The sequence below is a fragment of the Aptenodytes forsteri genome, unplaced genomic scaffold (assembly GCF_000699145.1).
Source record: "Aptenodytes forsteri isolate BGI_AS27 unplaced genomic scaffold, ASM69914v1 Scaffold164, whole genome shotgun sequence".
In the NCBI taxonomy this organism is placed as follows: domain Eukaryota; kingdom Metazoa; phylum Chordata; class Aves; order Sphenisciformes; family Spheniscidae; genus Aptenodytes; species Aptenodytes forsteri.
The window spans coordinates 3073859-3090481 of NW_008795527.1; the positions used below are offsets into that span (position 1 = coordinate 3073859).

General features: G+C 40.5%; 1 protein-coding gene across 1 annotated transcript in view; it reads left to right on the forward strand.

The window, feature by feature from the left end:
- The first annotated feature begins 1220 nt into the window (after positions 1–1220).
- LOC103901235 (rap guanine nucleotide exchange factor 5-like) overlaps positions 1221–16623 on the forward strand; it is a 61910-nt gene continuing 46507 nt past the window's right edge. Inside the window, exons 1-6 of the mRNA XM_019472779.1 lie at positions 1221–1241; positions 2908–2958; positions 4346–4452; positions 5475–5596; positions 6991–7159; positions 12712–12778. Coding sequence (XP_019328324.1) covers positions 1221–1241; positions 2908–2958; positions 4346–4452; positions 5475–5596; positions 6991–7159; positions 12712–12778 — 537 coding nt within the window. The remainder of the gene's footprint in view (positions 1242–2907; positions 2959–4345; positions 4453–5474; positions 5597–6990; positions 7160–12711; positions 12779–16623) is intronic.

Here is a 16623-nt window from a genome sequence, read left to right on the forward strand (position 1 = left end):
AAGTACTGGAAGGCTGCTATAAGGTCTCCTCGGAGCCTTCTCTTCTCCAGGCTGAACAACCCCAACTCGCTCAGCCTGTCCTCATCGGGGAGGAGCTCCAGCCCCCTGATGATCTTCGTGGCCCTTCTCTGGACTCGCTCCAACAGGTCCATGTCTTTCTTGCGCTGAGGGCTCCAGAGCTGGACACAGTACTCCAAGTGGGGTCTCATGAGAGCAGAGTAGAGGGGGAGAATCACCTCCCTCGACCTGCTGGCCATGCTGCTTTTGATGCAGCCCAGGATGCAATTGGCTTTCTAAGCTGTGAGCGCACGTTGCCAGCTCATACTCAGTTTTTCATCCACCGATACCACCAAGTCCTTCTCCGCAGGGCTGCTCTCCATCCACTCATCACCCAGCCTGTATCGATGTTTGGGATTGCCCCGACTCAGGTGTAGGACCTTACACTTGGCTTTGTTGAACTTCGTGAGGTTCACATGGGTCCACCTCTCTAGCCCGTCAAGGTCCCTCTGGATGGCATCCCTTCCCTCTAGAGTATCAATCACACCACTCAGCTTGGTGTATCCACAAACTTGCTGAGGGTGCACTCAATCCCCACTGTCCATGTCCGCGACAAAGATGTTAAAGAATACTGGTCCCAGACGCCTCAGGGACACCACTTGTCACTGGTCTCCACTTGGACATTGAGCCGTTGACCGCAACTCGAGTGCGACCATCCAGCCCAATTCCTTATCCACGAAGTGGTCCACCTGTCAAATCCATGTCTCTCCATTTTAGAGACAAGGATGTGTGTGGGACAGTATGAAATGCTTTGCACAAGTCCAGGTAGATGATGTCAGTCGCTCTTCCCTTATCCACCAATGCTGTAACCCCATTGTAGAAGGCCACCAAATTTGTCCTTTTTGCTGAGTTTGGTCTTATGCTGTCGTGTAACTGTACCCTGCAGTAGCAGTATTTTACCTGACTGAGGCTCAGCCGTCCTCTGAATGCCGGGGACCAAGCCAGTGCAATGCCAAGGGCTGTAGTTCCCACCGGCATCGCTGGAATTAGCTTGCTGATGATAATGTTGTTAGCGCCAGCCTGGGAATGGAGCGGAGAGGGGGGAAATCGATGTATAAGCTTTGACTGTGCTGCTGCAGTGAGTGAGGCTTGTTGAATGAAAGACTTGGGCAGAAACCAAGTGAAGTAGCGGTATGTAGGGCTGCTGCAGAACTGAGGTGTTAATGACGTGCCGGCTAGGAAGAGTAAGTGGGTTCTGAGGCAATGCTGCACTCTTACGGCATCTTTGTTCGGTACAGGAGAGGGGAATTAAGCTGTTATGTTATAGTATTTCCATATGGAGCTACTGTTACGCATGGAACTACACTAACATTTGCGATGAGCGTGGAAGGGTAAATAAAGAGCCTTAGATGCTCCTGTGGTTTCTTGTCACTTCCCTTCCCTTTCTAACAATACAGTAACAAAAATATAGGGGGAAAAAAAGCAGGTGGCATTACTGAAATATGGATTCTGTAATTCTTACAGGGTGTGAAAGATGATTTTTTTTTTTTTTTAATGATTACAATATACCAGGTGTGAATTGGATCCTTCTCAAAGCGAGGAATTAATTATGCTGCCTACAAGTTGCAATAATGTGAGGGAGCACCACACAGTCCTCCCACTGTGCTGCCAGTGCACCTGCACAATGTCTTCTGTCCCACTTCCAGACTTCTTTTAGGCAATGTTTATTTGTGTCTTGTGTGGCTTGTAGTAAGACAGAAGTTGCCAGTAAGCATCAGAGTAGACAATATCTTGTCTTTTAACACTGACAAGATATGGAAGTACCATGATGAATAAAGGTGGGGTAACCTGACTCTCGTAGAGATGTTTATCCTGTCTCTGCCTTCCAGAGTTCTGGTTCACTGTTAATTTTATAACTTTAAATCCCCAATCTTTATTGATCAGGAGTAAGGTTTTGGCATTTGCATTTCCCTGCTGTGAAGAGTTATGTGTCATTTTCCTTTCTATCTCCTCAAATACGAATCCTCTCTAATTTCATTGAGTAATCGGTTATTCTTATGTTACATAAAACAGAGCACAGAAAGTCTGTCTTTTCTCTGTGCCATTTCATTATTTTGTGTAATTGCATTATGTCTCCTGTAATCTCTCCTTTGTAAGCTAAATAGTCACAGTCTTTTCTGTCTCTTCTCATATTAAAATTTATCCAAATCCTTTATTATTCCTACTGCTATTATTGTCTGAATCCCCTCTAACATTGTAGCGTCCATTTTTTTTGAGATGTTGTTACTAGTGCAGCATGTGGCACAGCAGAGATAATGCTGATCTACATTAGAGCAGTGTTACCTCCCTGCTGGTCACCATTTTATTCCTCGTTTATCCCAATATATTTTTTAACTACAGTTAAGAATTTCGTTTAGAAGAGTGGTCTTCCTTGAGAAGTGTTCTGTGACCCTGAGGTGTCTTTACTGAATTGATAAAGTATGCTTTAAGAGGTATTAGAGCATGTGTAATTACATTTTCTCCCTCTAGCACATGCTGCTTTTAATGTTGAACTCATCATGATATTGTCTTTTCACCTAGCTTTTTTAATGTTTATCTTTAAATTCTTCACTGTCATTTCTGGTCTTTCCTGGCCCAAATAATTGTGTGTTGTCTACAGGCTTTGCCACCTCGTTGCTCACCTTCTTTTCCAGATCAAGAATAAATGTAGTAAACAACACAGAACTGAGTTTACCGAACCTTTTATCTGATGTGAAAAAAAAATTATTTGGAGACTTCAGTTAGACTACTCAGATGATTTGATAAATTCTTTTTATTTAGATTTCAATAGCTAAAAGACCTAGATTGCTGCTGCTTTTTTTCCATACAAAACCCAGAACAAAACTAAAGCTCTACCATATTGTCTTACAGACCCTGTCTAGAAGAATTTCAAATCCCTATTTGGAAACTCCTTCAAACAAGGTACTTGTCAAGCTTCTTTTTAATTCCATTTCATCAAACAACATATTAGGAATCTTTTTGCTTTGGTTTGACCTCTTAATCATAGCTTGGAAGACACTTGTGAATATGGCCTGCAGTTAAATCCAGTTAACAAGTTACAATTTGTGCATGTTAAAAATGGTCTACTTCTATTACTGAATTTGCAAACTGAATTGTTGTGAATACTGACATGCACTTGCTTCCCAGCCATTTAAATGATTGCCACCAATTAGCTTACTTTTGCAATGTTTGAGAGCTCTGTTTTTGCATCTCACAAGACTTTGCTGTCTCAGGACTGTTTTATGTTCCTTGAAAGAGTCCTAAACATAGGAAACAAAAAAAAAAAAGGTGAAACCACGGCATTGTTTTTCTTTGGAGTTAGTTATTTGTGTTACATATGTGTTTTGCTGGGACGGTGAGGAAACATCACAACAGAAGCCTGAGTTAAATTCAGCAGTACGGAGTGGTGTACAGAGTCAAGGTGGAACATGGTTTTATGGAAGATGGAGTTGGGTCCTGTTTTGATACACATCTGCAGCCTTGAGGTGTAAGGTAGAAATCATAGAATCATAGAATCATTAAGGTTGGAAAAGACCTCTAAGATCATCGAGTCCAACCGTCGACCCAAAACCACCATGCCCACTAAACCATGTCCCTAAGTGCCTCATCTACTCGTCTTTTAAATACTTCCAGGGATGGGGACTCCACCACTTCCCTGGCTGGCGCAACTTGAGGCCATTTCCTCTCGTCCTATCGCTAGTTACTTGGGAGAAGAGACCAACACCCACCTCGCTACAACCTCCTTTCAGGTGTGTGGGGAAGTCAGAGGTGTGTCCATTCTGAAAGACCACATCCTCCTGGCAAGGCATGGATGAACTGACCTGTAGCTATCGTAGGATACCTCCAAAGCTTCTGAACAAAAAGAAAAAACTATGAAATGGTGTTTCAATGTGTATTAGGCTTGTATTAAATTATTATTCCAAATACATATGGAATAATGTTTAATTTTAACTGTATTTGTGTGGTTTTGCAATGGTTAATATAGTCTTTTTGCTTTGCTAGAATAACACTTGTTTTCATTTGAACTTGTCTGTTGTTCAAAGGTAAAGCTGACAGATAGTAAAACCTCTGCTTTTCTAAGGCAGCAAATGTAAAAGTAGTCCAGCTCATGGGGGCATCTGCAACCCGTGATACAGCGGGGCATGGCAGAAGTTGGGGTGCACTTCCTATGAGGCTTTGACTGCTTGCTTGTTGTTTAGCTGGGGAGAAGGCATTGCTCAGAGGGAGGGAGCGGACAGTGGCAAGGCAATTTACTACAGCAGGAATAAATCCCTGTTTGTCACAGTTTTCAATTTCTCTTTTCATTCAGATTTATGGAGAAAGTTCTTCCTGTGCTGGGAGAGCTCTCAGGAATATTTTTACTCTACAAGCGTCTGACCTGATTAAAGACAGGGTGTACCTTACTGGCATTTGCAGGTAACCTGAGATCATTTGTTTAATCAACTGGAGGGGTTTTATTTGCATTTGTCTATGCCCTGATTTGACAAGAGAGTAAGTTCTGAGAGTGAGATTTTGTGTGTGTTACTAAGAATCGAAAATATTTTCTAAAAAAATTCTTTAAAATGTCATGTATTTTAATATCTTTTCTTATGTTACTTTGTCAGTTGTCAGAAAGCAGCAGTGGCCTGATTGTATGTCCATTAATTTAATTGCTTATGATTTCATATGCAGTTGTGTTTGTCTGTTATTTCATTGAAAAGAAAGAGTATTAAATTCAGCCCTGGTCTGGAGTTATAAAAGAGATTAATTGGATTCCTAAGATTTAGTTACACTGTGATTTTTGCATGTAATTTATGGAATATTTCTGTAATGAAGCCATTTTCCATTTGTGTTGCATTACAGCATAAATGCTTCCTCCTATTTTCAATTATGCCAAAATATGCAGGTCTCTATTATACCACCATTCATTCATATCCGTATTTAAGAAAAAGCCACAACTTCTTTTTTTTAATGATTTAAAAAGATAAGTTTACCAATAATATGAAAGATGAAGTACATCCTAGAGCAACATTCAAGGTCTTACACATATATTGTGTAGCTGTATTGCTTATGCCTATGCTCAGAAAGGAAATAAAATCCTGAGGCTAAAAGCTGGATTTTATTTAGCTCTTATACATCTTTGGATGACTGTGTGTATGCAGCACAAATTGATAAAAATATTATATATTGTAAATTGTGCCACATGAATTAGGTGCGTAAGGGAACTTACTCATCTAACACGAGTTCCCTCGTTGTAACTAGGGGCACCCCCTGAGACTTGCCAGAATAATTTCTTCCCTTGAAATGAATAGGATTACAAAAAGTAGTAATTGAGACAAAGGGTTTGCCCTGCTGAACAAAAGGATTCACTTTTAATAGCTTTAAAAAATACCTCTTTATTATAAAAGAGCATTTTAACATTACTGTGGTGTAAGGAGTGATGTTTTGCTTATTTTCAGGAGAAGCTGTGTTGGATCGGAACTGGTAGACTGGCTTCTGGAGCAGTGCCCTTTTGTTAAGTGCAGATCTACAGCAGTTGGAGTGTGGCAGCTTCTCCTGGATATGGGCATTATATTATCAGGTCAGTCTTGATAGTACTTCTAGCGTGAGGAAGGCTATCAAGTTTCTCCTGCACAGGATAAGACTCACATTTTTGATGGGAGAGGAAAGAGGGAAAGAAAAAAAAAAAAAAAAGATTGATCCATTTTTCTTGACAGTTGTTTATTTTACTATCTCTTCAGTAGGCTCACCTCTGTAACCTTTCATTTCATAAACACCAAAGATTAATCTCTTTTTTTAGGCAATTTCCTTCCTTTTGCTTTTGCAAATGTAATTGCCTATTACAAAGTTGCAGACAGCGTGTGTGTCTTTTCCAGCCTATTTTTTTTTTCTCCTCAAGCTCTTTTAGGTTTTTCACAAGACAGCAGCTGTTTAGTCACTGCAGATCATGGCTTCGCCAGATGACTTCTCTAGCTATTAGTGATTTTTCCCTTCCTCTCTCTGTTTTTCATAGTTTTAGATTACAATGGATTGAGAGAGGATTCAGCTCCTTGAGACAGTGGTGATGCCAGGTTCTACCCGGCTGTCCACACCTTCCCCACCAAATTTAGGGGTTTGGTCTAGCTAATGTGGTTGGTGATAATTACACTGGTAACCAACCTCTGGAAATCTGATGGACTTGACTTGTAGCTGGGACTACTTAGGTAGCTCAACTCAGAGCATACCCCGCCCTGGGGTCTGTGCTAGACACTTAACTTTCCTCCTTGTGAAAAGGTGAGGTGTTATGGAAGATTTCTGCTTATGTACGGTGACAGTATACTTAAAGGTTTTCTTCTGCTCCAGCTACACTGACAGTATGTCTGATCATGCAGCCTCAACAAGGACTAAATGGCTTTCCCAGCAGGAGCTTGTGCTTTTGGCTTTGGACCCTGTCCTTCGATCCCAGTTCAATCCTGGTTATGCCAGGAAGATGACAGCTGTTGTACGGGTGCATCATCTTACCCAGGTCTAGTCTACAAATCCAGTAGCCCTGAATTTGAGGAGAAGCTGGGATAATGATGGGCTGCATCCCCATTATTGAACTTTTTTTTATTGAACTTTGTTTACTAGTGCCTGGCCATTAGTGAGAACAGATTAGAAGCCAATGGAAATCAAGGCTCAGAAATCTGACAAGTGGAAGGTTTTTATCCCCTAATTCTGAACTGATTCCAAAATTGATTAAATACTCAGCAGTCTTAATGCTTGAATTTCGGGAGCCTGGAGATCTTCAAATTGAGGTTTTGGGGTTGTCCTGTTTGGGTGCACTGAGTTAATATGAGAGGGCAGGATTGCTTCTATGCTGAGTTTGTGATCCTTTTGTCCTGTGTGGTGGTGCAACTCAGCATTAAAATCAAGTGCAATACAGAATGTGGTGGGGACACAGAACTTCTACATGGTAAAGGTTTAAAGACTATCTAATGTTATTTTTTCTAACAGTGGACAGACAACTCTATTTTCAAGACACTCATGCTTTCTACCAGTTCTCAGCGGATGAATGTACCTACCTTTTCTGTGAATTTGAGAAAGAGGAAGGGTGGAAGAATGGGGTAAAGCTCCTACTTCAGCTACTGCCGCTGTCTCCTCCCAGGATTGACATGTGTAATCTGTAAGTGTGCATATACAGCTGTTTGCAACTTTTGCTGACTGTTTTGTAAGTGGCTAGCTTATAATTACTCTGTTTAGCCCCAAAACCACTGTGCAAATGAGCCAGCTTTATTTTCAGGGTTGACAAGCTTGGTAGAGATGGGCTTTTCATCTGAGAAAGTCAGTGTGAGTAGATAAATGAAGGCACTTGACTTGGGGTTTTTGGCATATTGTGGTTCTTATGCACTAGCTTGCTGACTCTAGCTTGCTATATTACCTGGGCAAATGGCTTTATTATTTTTTTGTTCTCTTACGTTTGGAGGTTCGGCACGAATTTGGCAGCAGGCATGCTGTGGAGCTGATTGACTAGCAGATCAGATGCCCTCGTGCTGTGTCAGGATCAGCTATCAGATGGATAGAGAGGATGAGTAGAAATGTGGTAGCTTCAGTCATCTGATTTTAGTTTGCTACTGCATGTTTGCCAGAGCTCTGTAGTCTCACATTATTAGTCCTTTTTCAGAATATGCCTTTTAAGAGTTTTGCTTCCTATATGTCTCCTCTTTCGCCTGACTGTTGGATGTTATCATACCCTCTGTGCTGATACAGCTGCGCTCTAAATGTTGCCTATTTAGAGCAGCTAGAAGGAAACCATAGTTATTTGTGCCACAGTGAGACACCAAAATATAGGAAAAAGGTGTCAGTGAGAGGTCTGGAGGCTCATGACCCCTCATGCCTTTGCAAATCTGCAGGAGCTGGCCTGGATAGACAAGTTGGGTTAAATTCTTTCATTATCCCTACCATGATGAATCCTCAAACCTGATACTTATACTGTGGAGAACTATTACTCTGCCAGTACTAGGATTTATTCTCTTTGATGTCAAAGACAAAACTTCCTTCTATAAGTACTTTCCTTCTCTACATATTAGATTTTAAAAACACATTCTCTCAAATAAATGTCCAATGGAAATATTTTAAAGAGGCACAAAGCCCAAAGTCCCTGTAAGCGGTCTCAAGCCCAGCTTCTTAAATTCAGACATGTTGAGCTGGTAGAAAAAAAATCTCAGTAATTTCTCTGCATGGCTCAGGGCAGAAACTTGATTCCCTCCCCTGTTGCTGACTGCCCTCACCAACCAGAAATTGGCAGTTCTGGAGTGGGGATTCTCTTGAAAACACATTTATTTGGTCAGATTGAGTGAGTGTAGCCAAGTGACAAGGACCCCAAACTGGCTAGAGGAGGGGACTGAATGTGATCTTCTAAGCAGATGACTCATATGGGAGAAAACCTTTGAATATTTTTGTAAATAGAATTTCTTGTCTTCCAGCCTACTCTGGTGCTAAGCAGTTTGTCTGTCCCTTAAAATACCAGGGGGATTTCATCTTGATTTTAGTGGGAACTGGGGTTTTCCTCATTATCACTGCAAATCAGGCCACTTTTCATGGTTCATGACTACTTGTACAAAAGCTTTGAATCAAAAAGACAGAAAAGATAGGTCATATTGATGTGTTACGTGAAGGATGCTGGGTAGGAAAATGGATTGAAGACTTTTTAGATTCGAGTTAAAAATGTGTCCTGCATGCTGACCCTGGCTGGAGACTACCACTATTTTACAGTCTGCTTTGCAGTTTTATCATTCCAGTGCAACTGTCATTTCTAGTGGAGGATGATCCCTGTCACATGAATTGAACAATTATTCATTAATGTACATTTCCAGTTCCTTCCTGCTCACATTATTCAAATTTTAGTTGAAGTTGGATTCCTTTTGGGAACATTGTCACTGAAGAATTATTTTCTGGAGGTTTTACCTGTCAGATTGTGAGGGTGCTTTTTAAAAAAAATACATATTGAAGGAATCGAATTTTAAATAATGGTATACTCTTGAGGGAGTAGGATATTAAAGCAAAAGGAGACTTTTCCGGGTTCAGAATTCTCCATGCGTGATGCAAATGGTACACTGCTAAAACACAATCTGAAAGGGAATAGATGTGATGAGGTGTTTGTTAAAGTTATCTGACCGGGTTAAATAAACCCATATACTCTTTTTCATGAAGAAAGATGGCAATTCTAAAAACTCTTCCTTGCAGTGAGTGTTTGTCTTTTCTCAAATATATAAGCTGTTTTGCATACCATTAGAAGCATAGTCTTTCTTGTAATTTAATATTTTTGTATTCATTTTTCTGTCTTAGTTTTTCTCATAGTCTGTATTGACGGCATTAATTCTGTATGTACATAGGGATAGAGGAAGTCCTACCTTATTAATTAGATTCCCTGCTTTTGATGAAATCAGAAGCAACTGCCTGCTTGTGCACCAGAAGTCAACATTGGACATCTCCTGGTGGTCCCGGGAGCCAGATGAGCTCTGTCTCCTCTGCAGCTGGTGGGCAGCAGCTTTGCGCTTGCCTGGACTGCTGGGTGCATCAGTGGGTGTCCGTGGAGCACGATGGATTTGCTCTCCCAGAATGAGCCTGTAGACCTGAGTAGGCAGTGGCAGCTCTGGGGACTTCCTTTAGCAGCTCTTCTGGAAACCCTATTAAATAAACGTGGCCTGGTCTCGACTTGCTGGACGGATTTTTGATGGATTTGTATTTGTTTCTGGCCAGTATTAGCAGCGTTACCAAATAATACTATAGTAAGTTCTACAATGAAAACAGCGTCCTGAAGCCCGAGACGTGCTTACGGTTCCTGAATAAATGATCCCTGTTGCCTTTTGACCTCGGCAAATTCCCTACATTAAACATAACATTGGTGGGAATCCACCATGGAAAACAAGATGGGACATAGCAGATTTTTAGCAGCTCACACTAAACTGAAGGCTAATGTTGTTATGTGTATTCCACAGGACTGAGCCCCTGTAAATGTTGTCAAATGAGATGGGACTGATGCAGAGGCCTCTTGGGGTCATTAAACACCCTATGTTAATCACAGCCAATTCTACTTGAATAGAAAAGAAGTTAATATTGCAATAGCCTGGGAACAAAAGATCTGTATTGAAAGCTGTGCCATGGACTTCCTTACAGCCTTGAGCAATCACTTAGGCTCTCATCCAATGCCTCCTGAATTCTTTTCCAGTGACTGCAATGGCTTTGTATCAGGTGTTTAATCTTTGTGTGTTTCTGTTTCCTTCTTTGTAAATGGGGGTGTTTATAACAACACCTAACTCCCAGAACCACTGGTAGACTCAATGAAAATTTCAAGAATGCATTGGGTACCTTAGTCTATTGAAATGTATCCCACAATATTTTTTTAATTCTTTGAAGAGGTGTTAACAGGATTTTTTTTTTCTTTATTTCATATTGCTTGTTATTTTCTTTTCAGAAGTGTTACACTATATTCTGTATCTTCTGTCCTGAAATAATTTACATTTTATTAATTTCAGAAAAGTAACCATTCTTAAAAGTAATTTGTTTTTAATGCAAGTAGCCAGGATGGGATATTCATTTAGTTACTGCCTTATGGAGTTCCTGGAAGGCTTTTGCTGAACGCAAACAGCTCTCAGGTATCCACGGGTCTTTTATTGGCATTGTAGGTGGATTGTAAAGCCAGCGTAGAGACATATGCAGTGGTTCTACATTGGACAGTTGAGGTCCAGGCCCAGGACCATGGGTGTATCCGTATTGCTTCCTCTGTCAGCGGGTTGGGAAGCACTGTAATTGCTTTCACATGGTGTACAGTAACAATTGTGCTGGACCTGACTTGCCTGCATGAAGATCTAGGGCAAGCATCCCTGCATCTCGCTCTGCTTAACACACTACCGAGCCCACGGACCACTGAGCTGTATAAGCATTAGGCTTGTTTGCCTGGGCTTTGTAGCTCCTGTTTGGTACCAGCCCTACTAGGTCTTATCTGGCCCCTTTAAAAAAAAAAAAAAGGGTGATATCTGTCCTGATTCTGTTCTTCTGTTCCCATTCTGTCTTACTTTTTTCCATTAGCCTGGGTATCATAATACACTCTTCCTCTCTGATTCTTGAGAGCTGACTATAATTTTTAGTATATTAATGGTTTCAGAAGTGTTTGATGCTCATATGCAGATGAATACTGGGAGTATTTTTAAATAGAAGATGAAGTGATAAAGGCCCAAGACAGAAATAGCTATGCTATATGCTGTTCTGAGTTTATAGATTGCATCTGTGGCTGTGTCTAGTGAGTTGCTATCTTTTGCCTCCAATTTAGACGAATCAGGTCCTAGCCAGGTTCCGAGAGATCAGAAGAGATCAGATGTGTAGGGAAACATAGGCATCTAAAGAGGTCAGTTATTTTAATCTCATTCCAAATTATAAAGAGAAAGACTGAATAAATCAGTCTTTGCAAATGAAACTGCATTCATTTATTTCTTTTAACACTTTATAACACTTAAAATGTTAAATCACATTTTTCCTTGAATAGGAAAGGCAGTTATGAAAATAATTGTGATTTCTAATCTGAATTACCATTTTGGTCTGAATATGCTTACCCCAAAATGAATGCATGTGTCATTCTGTGCTTTCTGACCTTAATTTTTTAATCAGGGAAAGAAATTTTCGGACATGGGATATAAGAACCACAATATACCAGCTGCATATTCCAGACATGTTGTCAGCTCTCTCCCTAAACCCATCAAGGCATATGAGCAATTAAATAATTTAGTCAAAGATAGAAGCTTCTGCTAATACCTGGGATTTAAGTTTATTAAAGCAGCTGCAGTTTTGCATATCTGCTCAGTTTGCTGGCATGCCACGCTTCTTGAATAGCATGAAAAGTAAAGATCTCAAGGGCATTTTCTTTTTCTTCTTCCCATAGTAATAACCCTATCATATTGGTATCTTTCTTCTGATTGTCAATAAACCTTCCAAAAGGCTTGCAGATGTTTTAATGATGGGAATTAGACTGTTTTAAAGAAAAACATAGTCCTATCCTGTGCTGTCCACAGCAGCTTTTGTGTGGTTTTTTCCATGTGGGCCAGACTTCTGTGACGGTTTCTATAAGTGTTCTTCCTGCACTGCCCCACTCTTGCAAAGACACATTAAGTCTCTCTGTCTTGTGAGTAACTATCAAGACAACCTAATAGTGTTCTCAGCCATTGCTTTAGTTTGCTAATTTATGGCTTCTTACATGTATTCTTTCCATTTTCACTTTTTTTTTTAAATATCAAACTTCATGTGTGACATAATGATTTTGATGTTGTCTGCTTTTATCTATGCATTCCATAGGTGTTGCTCCACACCTTAGCAAAGCTGGGTGCTGGGCAGATGGAAAACTCTTCTGCTCTGTTGATGGAGTATGTTTTTAGCAGAGCAAAATATGCACTCAGATAAGCAACTCTGAGCTAAGATGGTCCTGCATTCTTCAGTTCTTCATCATATTTTTATAGCTGATGAATTCTCTCACTGTTTTACGTTAGTCCAATCAAAGGAGTTCTTGTAGTCTGTCGTTACTGACACAATTAATTATAGTCATGTTGCAGTCATTATTTTGATGTGGAAACTCAAAAGCCCTTTTACATTAGTGCCTGTGGCTACACAGTTCCTTGCTTTCCAGGAATCGAAAGATGTTGAAACAGAATGAAAGAAATAATAAAATCTTATTTTTATTTTTTTAAGGCCTGATCAAAAAATAGAAGATACGGCAGAAACCAATGCTGAAATTCTTGCTCGTCTCACTTCTGCGGTAAGGTCACTGCATCAAAGTTTGTACTGATCATGTTTGAAATATTGTCATGTTTTGTATCCTTTCAAATTAAAGACTTAGTCTTAGTGAGCAGGTGTTTGTAATGCGAACTACTTTTTTGTCTCTGAAAGGAGGAAGCTTTACTGAGGTTGTAGTGTGCAATTCCAAAGCTATTAAAATCAGTCCAAGCAAGGACTGCTGCAGCCTGCTCTCTTGTAATCCATGCTATTCATGGCCCAGGAGATACCAATTTGGAGGATCATGGTAGTTTTGCTGCCAGGTAGCTTACACTCAGATCCTCTTGATCAAGTGGACATCAGCGTGAAGAAAATGATGGGGTGGGGACAAAGGGAGAGAAAGGGCCTCAGCAGCCCTGGCATAGATTATCATAAGCTTCTGAGGAGACCCACCTGGGAAGCCTGGGTATCTGGCTTCCCAACTATGTTTAGCCTCAATGAACTCCATCATAATAAACCATAATAAACAACAGCTTATCCTGTCTGTGCTAGAATTTGGTGCATCTTGTTTATCTTGTTGTAAGATCATTGTTCTAAGAAGCAGACAGACAGGACTAAGCTAGATTCACTCGATTTAATGTAATCTGTATGATGGTACAGGGTACACCCTCAGCACATTTGCAGGTGATGCAAAACTGGGGGGAATGGTCGATGCACCAGATGGGTGTGCTGCCCATTCAGAGGGACCTTGACAGGCTGGAGAGATGGGCCAACAGGAATCTCATGAAATTCAACAAAGGGCAATCAATGTCCTGCATCTGGGAGAAATAACCTCATGCTCCTGTACAGGCTGGGGGCTGACTGTCTGAAAAGCAGCTTTGCAGAAAAGGACCTGGGAATCCTGGTGGACAGCAGGTTCAACATGAGCCAGAAATGTGCCCTTGTGGCAAAGAAAGCCAACTGCCTCCTGGGCTGCATTACTAAAAGCGTTACCCTCAGGCTAAGTGAGGTGATCATTCCCCTCTACTCAGCACTGGTGTGACACATCTGGAGTGTTGGGTCCAGTTCTGAACTCCCAGTACAAGAGACATGTGGATGTACTGGAGCGTATGCGAATGACCACGAAGATGATCAGGGGAGTAGAGTATCTGACTTACAAGGAGAGGCTGAGAGAATTGGGAGTTGAGCTTGGAGAACAGAAGGCTATGGGAGGATCCTTATGGGTCCCTTCCAACTTGAGATATTCTATGATTCTATGATCTTATCAATGTGTATAAATACCTGATGGAAGGGAATAAAGAAGATGAAGCCAGGCTCTTCTTGGTGACGTCTTGTGACAGGACAAGAAGCAGTGGCACAAACTGAAATTCAAGAAATTCTACTTAAACATAAGAAAAAACTTATTTACTGTGAGGGTGATCAAACAGTATAACAGGTTACCCATAGAGGTAGTGGAGTCTCCATCCTTGGAGATGTTCAGAACTCAACTGGACATGGTCCTGAGCAACCTGCTCTAGCTGACCCTGCTTTTGAGCAGGGACTTGGGTGAGATGACCTCCAGAGGTGCCTTCCTACATCAACCATTCTGTGATTGTATGGTTCTGCGAACATCACACCTAAATCATGGTATCAGCAAAACATGGAATTAGTGCTAGTTCTGTTTTGGGTACGTGAGAAAGTACAGAGATGAAAGTGAACTAAGCAGGGTGAAGTTGTCATGAAAAAGGCATGAGGATAAGAGCTATTTTAAGTAAAACAAATAAAGTACTATCTTGAAATTGCTGAAAAATGGAAGGGAAGGACAATTTGTGCTATATTTTGTAAAGACAAATGCCTTTACAAAAGACATTTTGTAATGTGTTTGGAAAGCCAGTGGTTCTGTATGCTCAACCTTATGCAAAAATAATTTAGAATGTATGACATTAGAAAATTTTGTGGTTTAACATTTTTTTTTATTTTTTATTTTCCCTATATTCAAATTCCTTGTTTCCTCTACCTTTTTTCCTAACTGAAAATGAAAGAACTCAGAACCTCAATATCCTCCATTTTTAGTTCCATAGAGAGAAAAAATAGAAAAACATAAAATACTTTTTGCAAAGTTATATCTTTTCAAAACCTCACAAAACTACCAACTCTATAAAACATTGCCAGTATCCCTCAAAAGCTTCGCCTCTCAAAAATAGAAGAATAATGGGTTTTTCATCAGTTAAAAAAAGGGAAGCACTCAACAAAACAAAGTGACTTTCTGAGTTTAAGAACTGGGATCTAACTGTTGCTGGATACACTTGAGTAAAATGCATATCCTTAAAGATGTGAGTAATTGACAGTGAGTTCAGAGTGCTTCACATCTAGCTTGCAAGGTCAAACCTTTGAACTACATCCTGAGTGATTCCAGCAGCAGGGCACATGGACAGGTTTTTTGTTTTGTTTTTTTTTTTTAAATGAACCATTTTATTGCTGTAGCTAACTAGCTAAAGAAAAATCAGGCAGCTGCATGTCCAGATGGCCTGAGACCCATCTATTGCCATGGTGGTGTCAAAAAGACTGATCTTTTCTTCTGCGTTTTCTGATTTTCCACAGAACTGTGCAGGCTCTCTATAATGATTTTCTAGTCTAACCCTGGGGAAAAGACATAAGACCAGAGCAGAATCCTCCAAATATTAACATCTGTATATGAACTTCTCCCTCTTATCCATCCAGAATATTGCTTTTCCTCCATACAGTAGACTGGGATCTAAAGTACTCACTGCGAGTTTATGGAGAGCCTTTATGCGTCCCAAGGGAATTTGAACCCTCAGCTTGCACCACTCAGCAGGGGGCTGGACTCACCAGGATACAGGTTCTCAATGTTTTTGTTGCTGCCAGTTTCAGAATTTGTATGGAAAAAGAGTCCTGTGAGCCAGGGCTGGAAACCAAAGGTGAAGGTATTAGCCATGAACTGGAAATGTGTTCATACTGCCTTGCTTTTTGGCTCACTGAATGTTTACATATTTTACACAGAATCAAACAGTCTTCCTTGAAGAATTCATAATTCAGAATCCTGTTGACAATACTCTTCAGACCAGTGTTTCAGAAGTGGAAAAAAAAAAACCCCAAAACCTTACTTCCAGCCCAACACTAAAGCAGTCAGAGATTAGAGTTGACTTTTTTGTACATTTCTGGGTTTGGAGGTTCAAATCCCATCGGTGTTGATAGTACCACTGTCTCTTCTGCTTTTCTTTTTGCTTTTCTTGTAATGGAATAAAACATTCTATGTCAGGTCAGAAGGATGCTTCTGTGTCAGCTTTTCTTTTTTGGGAATTAAATTCCCAAATTTTCAAACCTAAACTGATTGTGAAGATCCAGCCCAAGCAACATTGTAGAACTGTAAGCATGCATGCACATAAGGTCTAATTATATATTTCTGTAACTCTGTAAAAGCTATTGCTGTTGCAGGGGCTGAAACTCACCTCACCTAAATATAAGTGGCCATATGGCAGGCATCTACATCTGAGCTAGCTTCCCCAGGCACTCCTTACAGCCAGGGAGCAGGAATAGGCACTTTTAGGATGCTGAGTGTATGATTCATTTTGAAAGTCTACTTTAGGGAAAAACAGTCATACCTTAGGCTCCGCTGGTAAGGTATGCACTCTCTATGAAGGGGTTATAGAGTGACTAGCACAGACATAGGCATCTGTACAAGTTTGGTGAATTCCTCTCTCCACCTCTTTTTCTTTACTGTAGCCTGACTTTCTTTGTTGGCCTTTCTCTTATTACTTATTCCCTACTGCTTTTTGTTACCAGGTGTTGTTTCTCTTGTAGAGTTCCACTTTTCACATTCACTGCACAATTTGTGATTTTTTTTTTTTTTTTTTTTTTTTTTTTTTCGCCCGGTTTAGAACGGTTTGT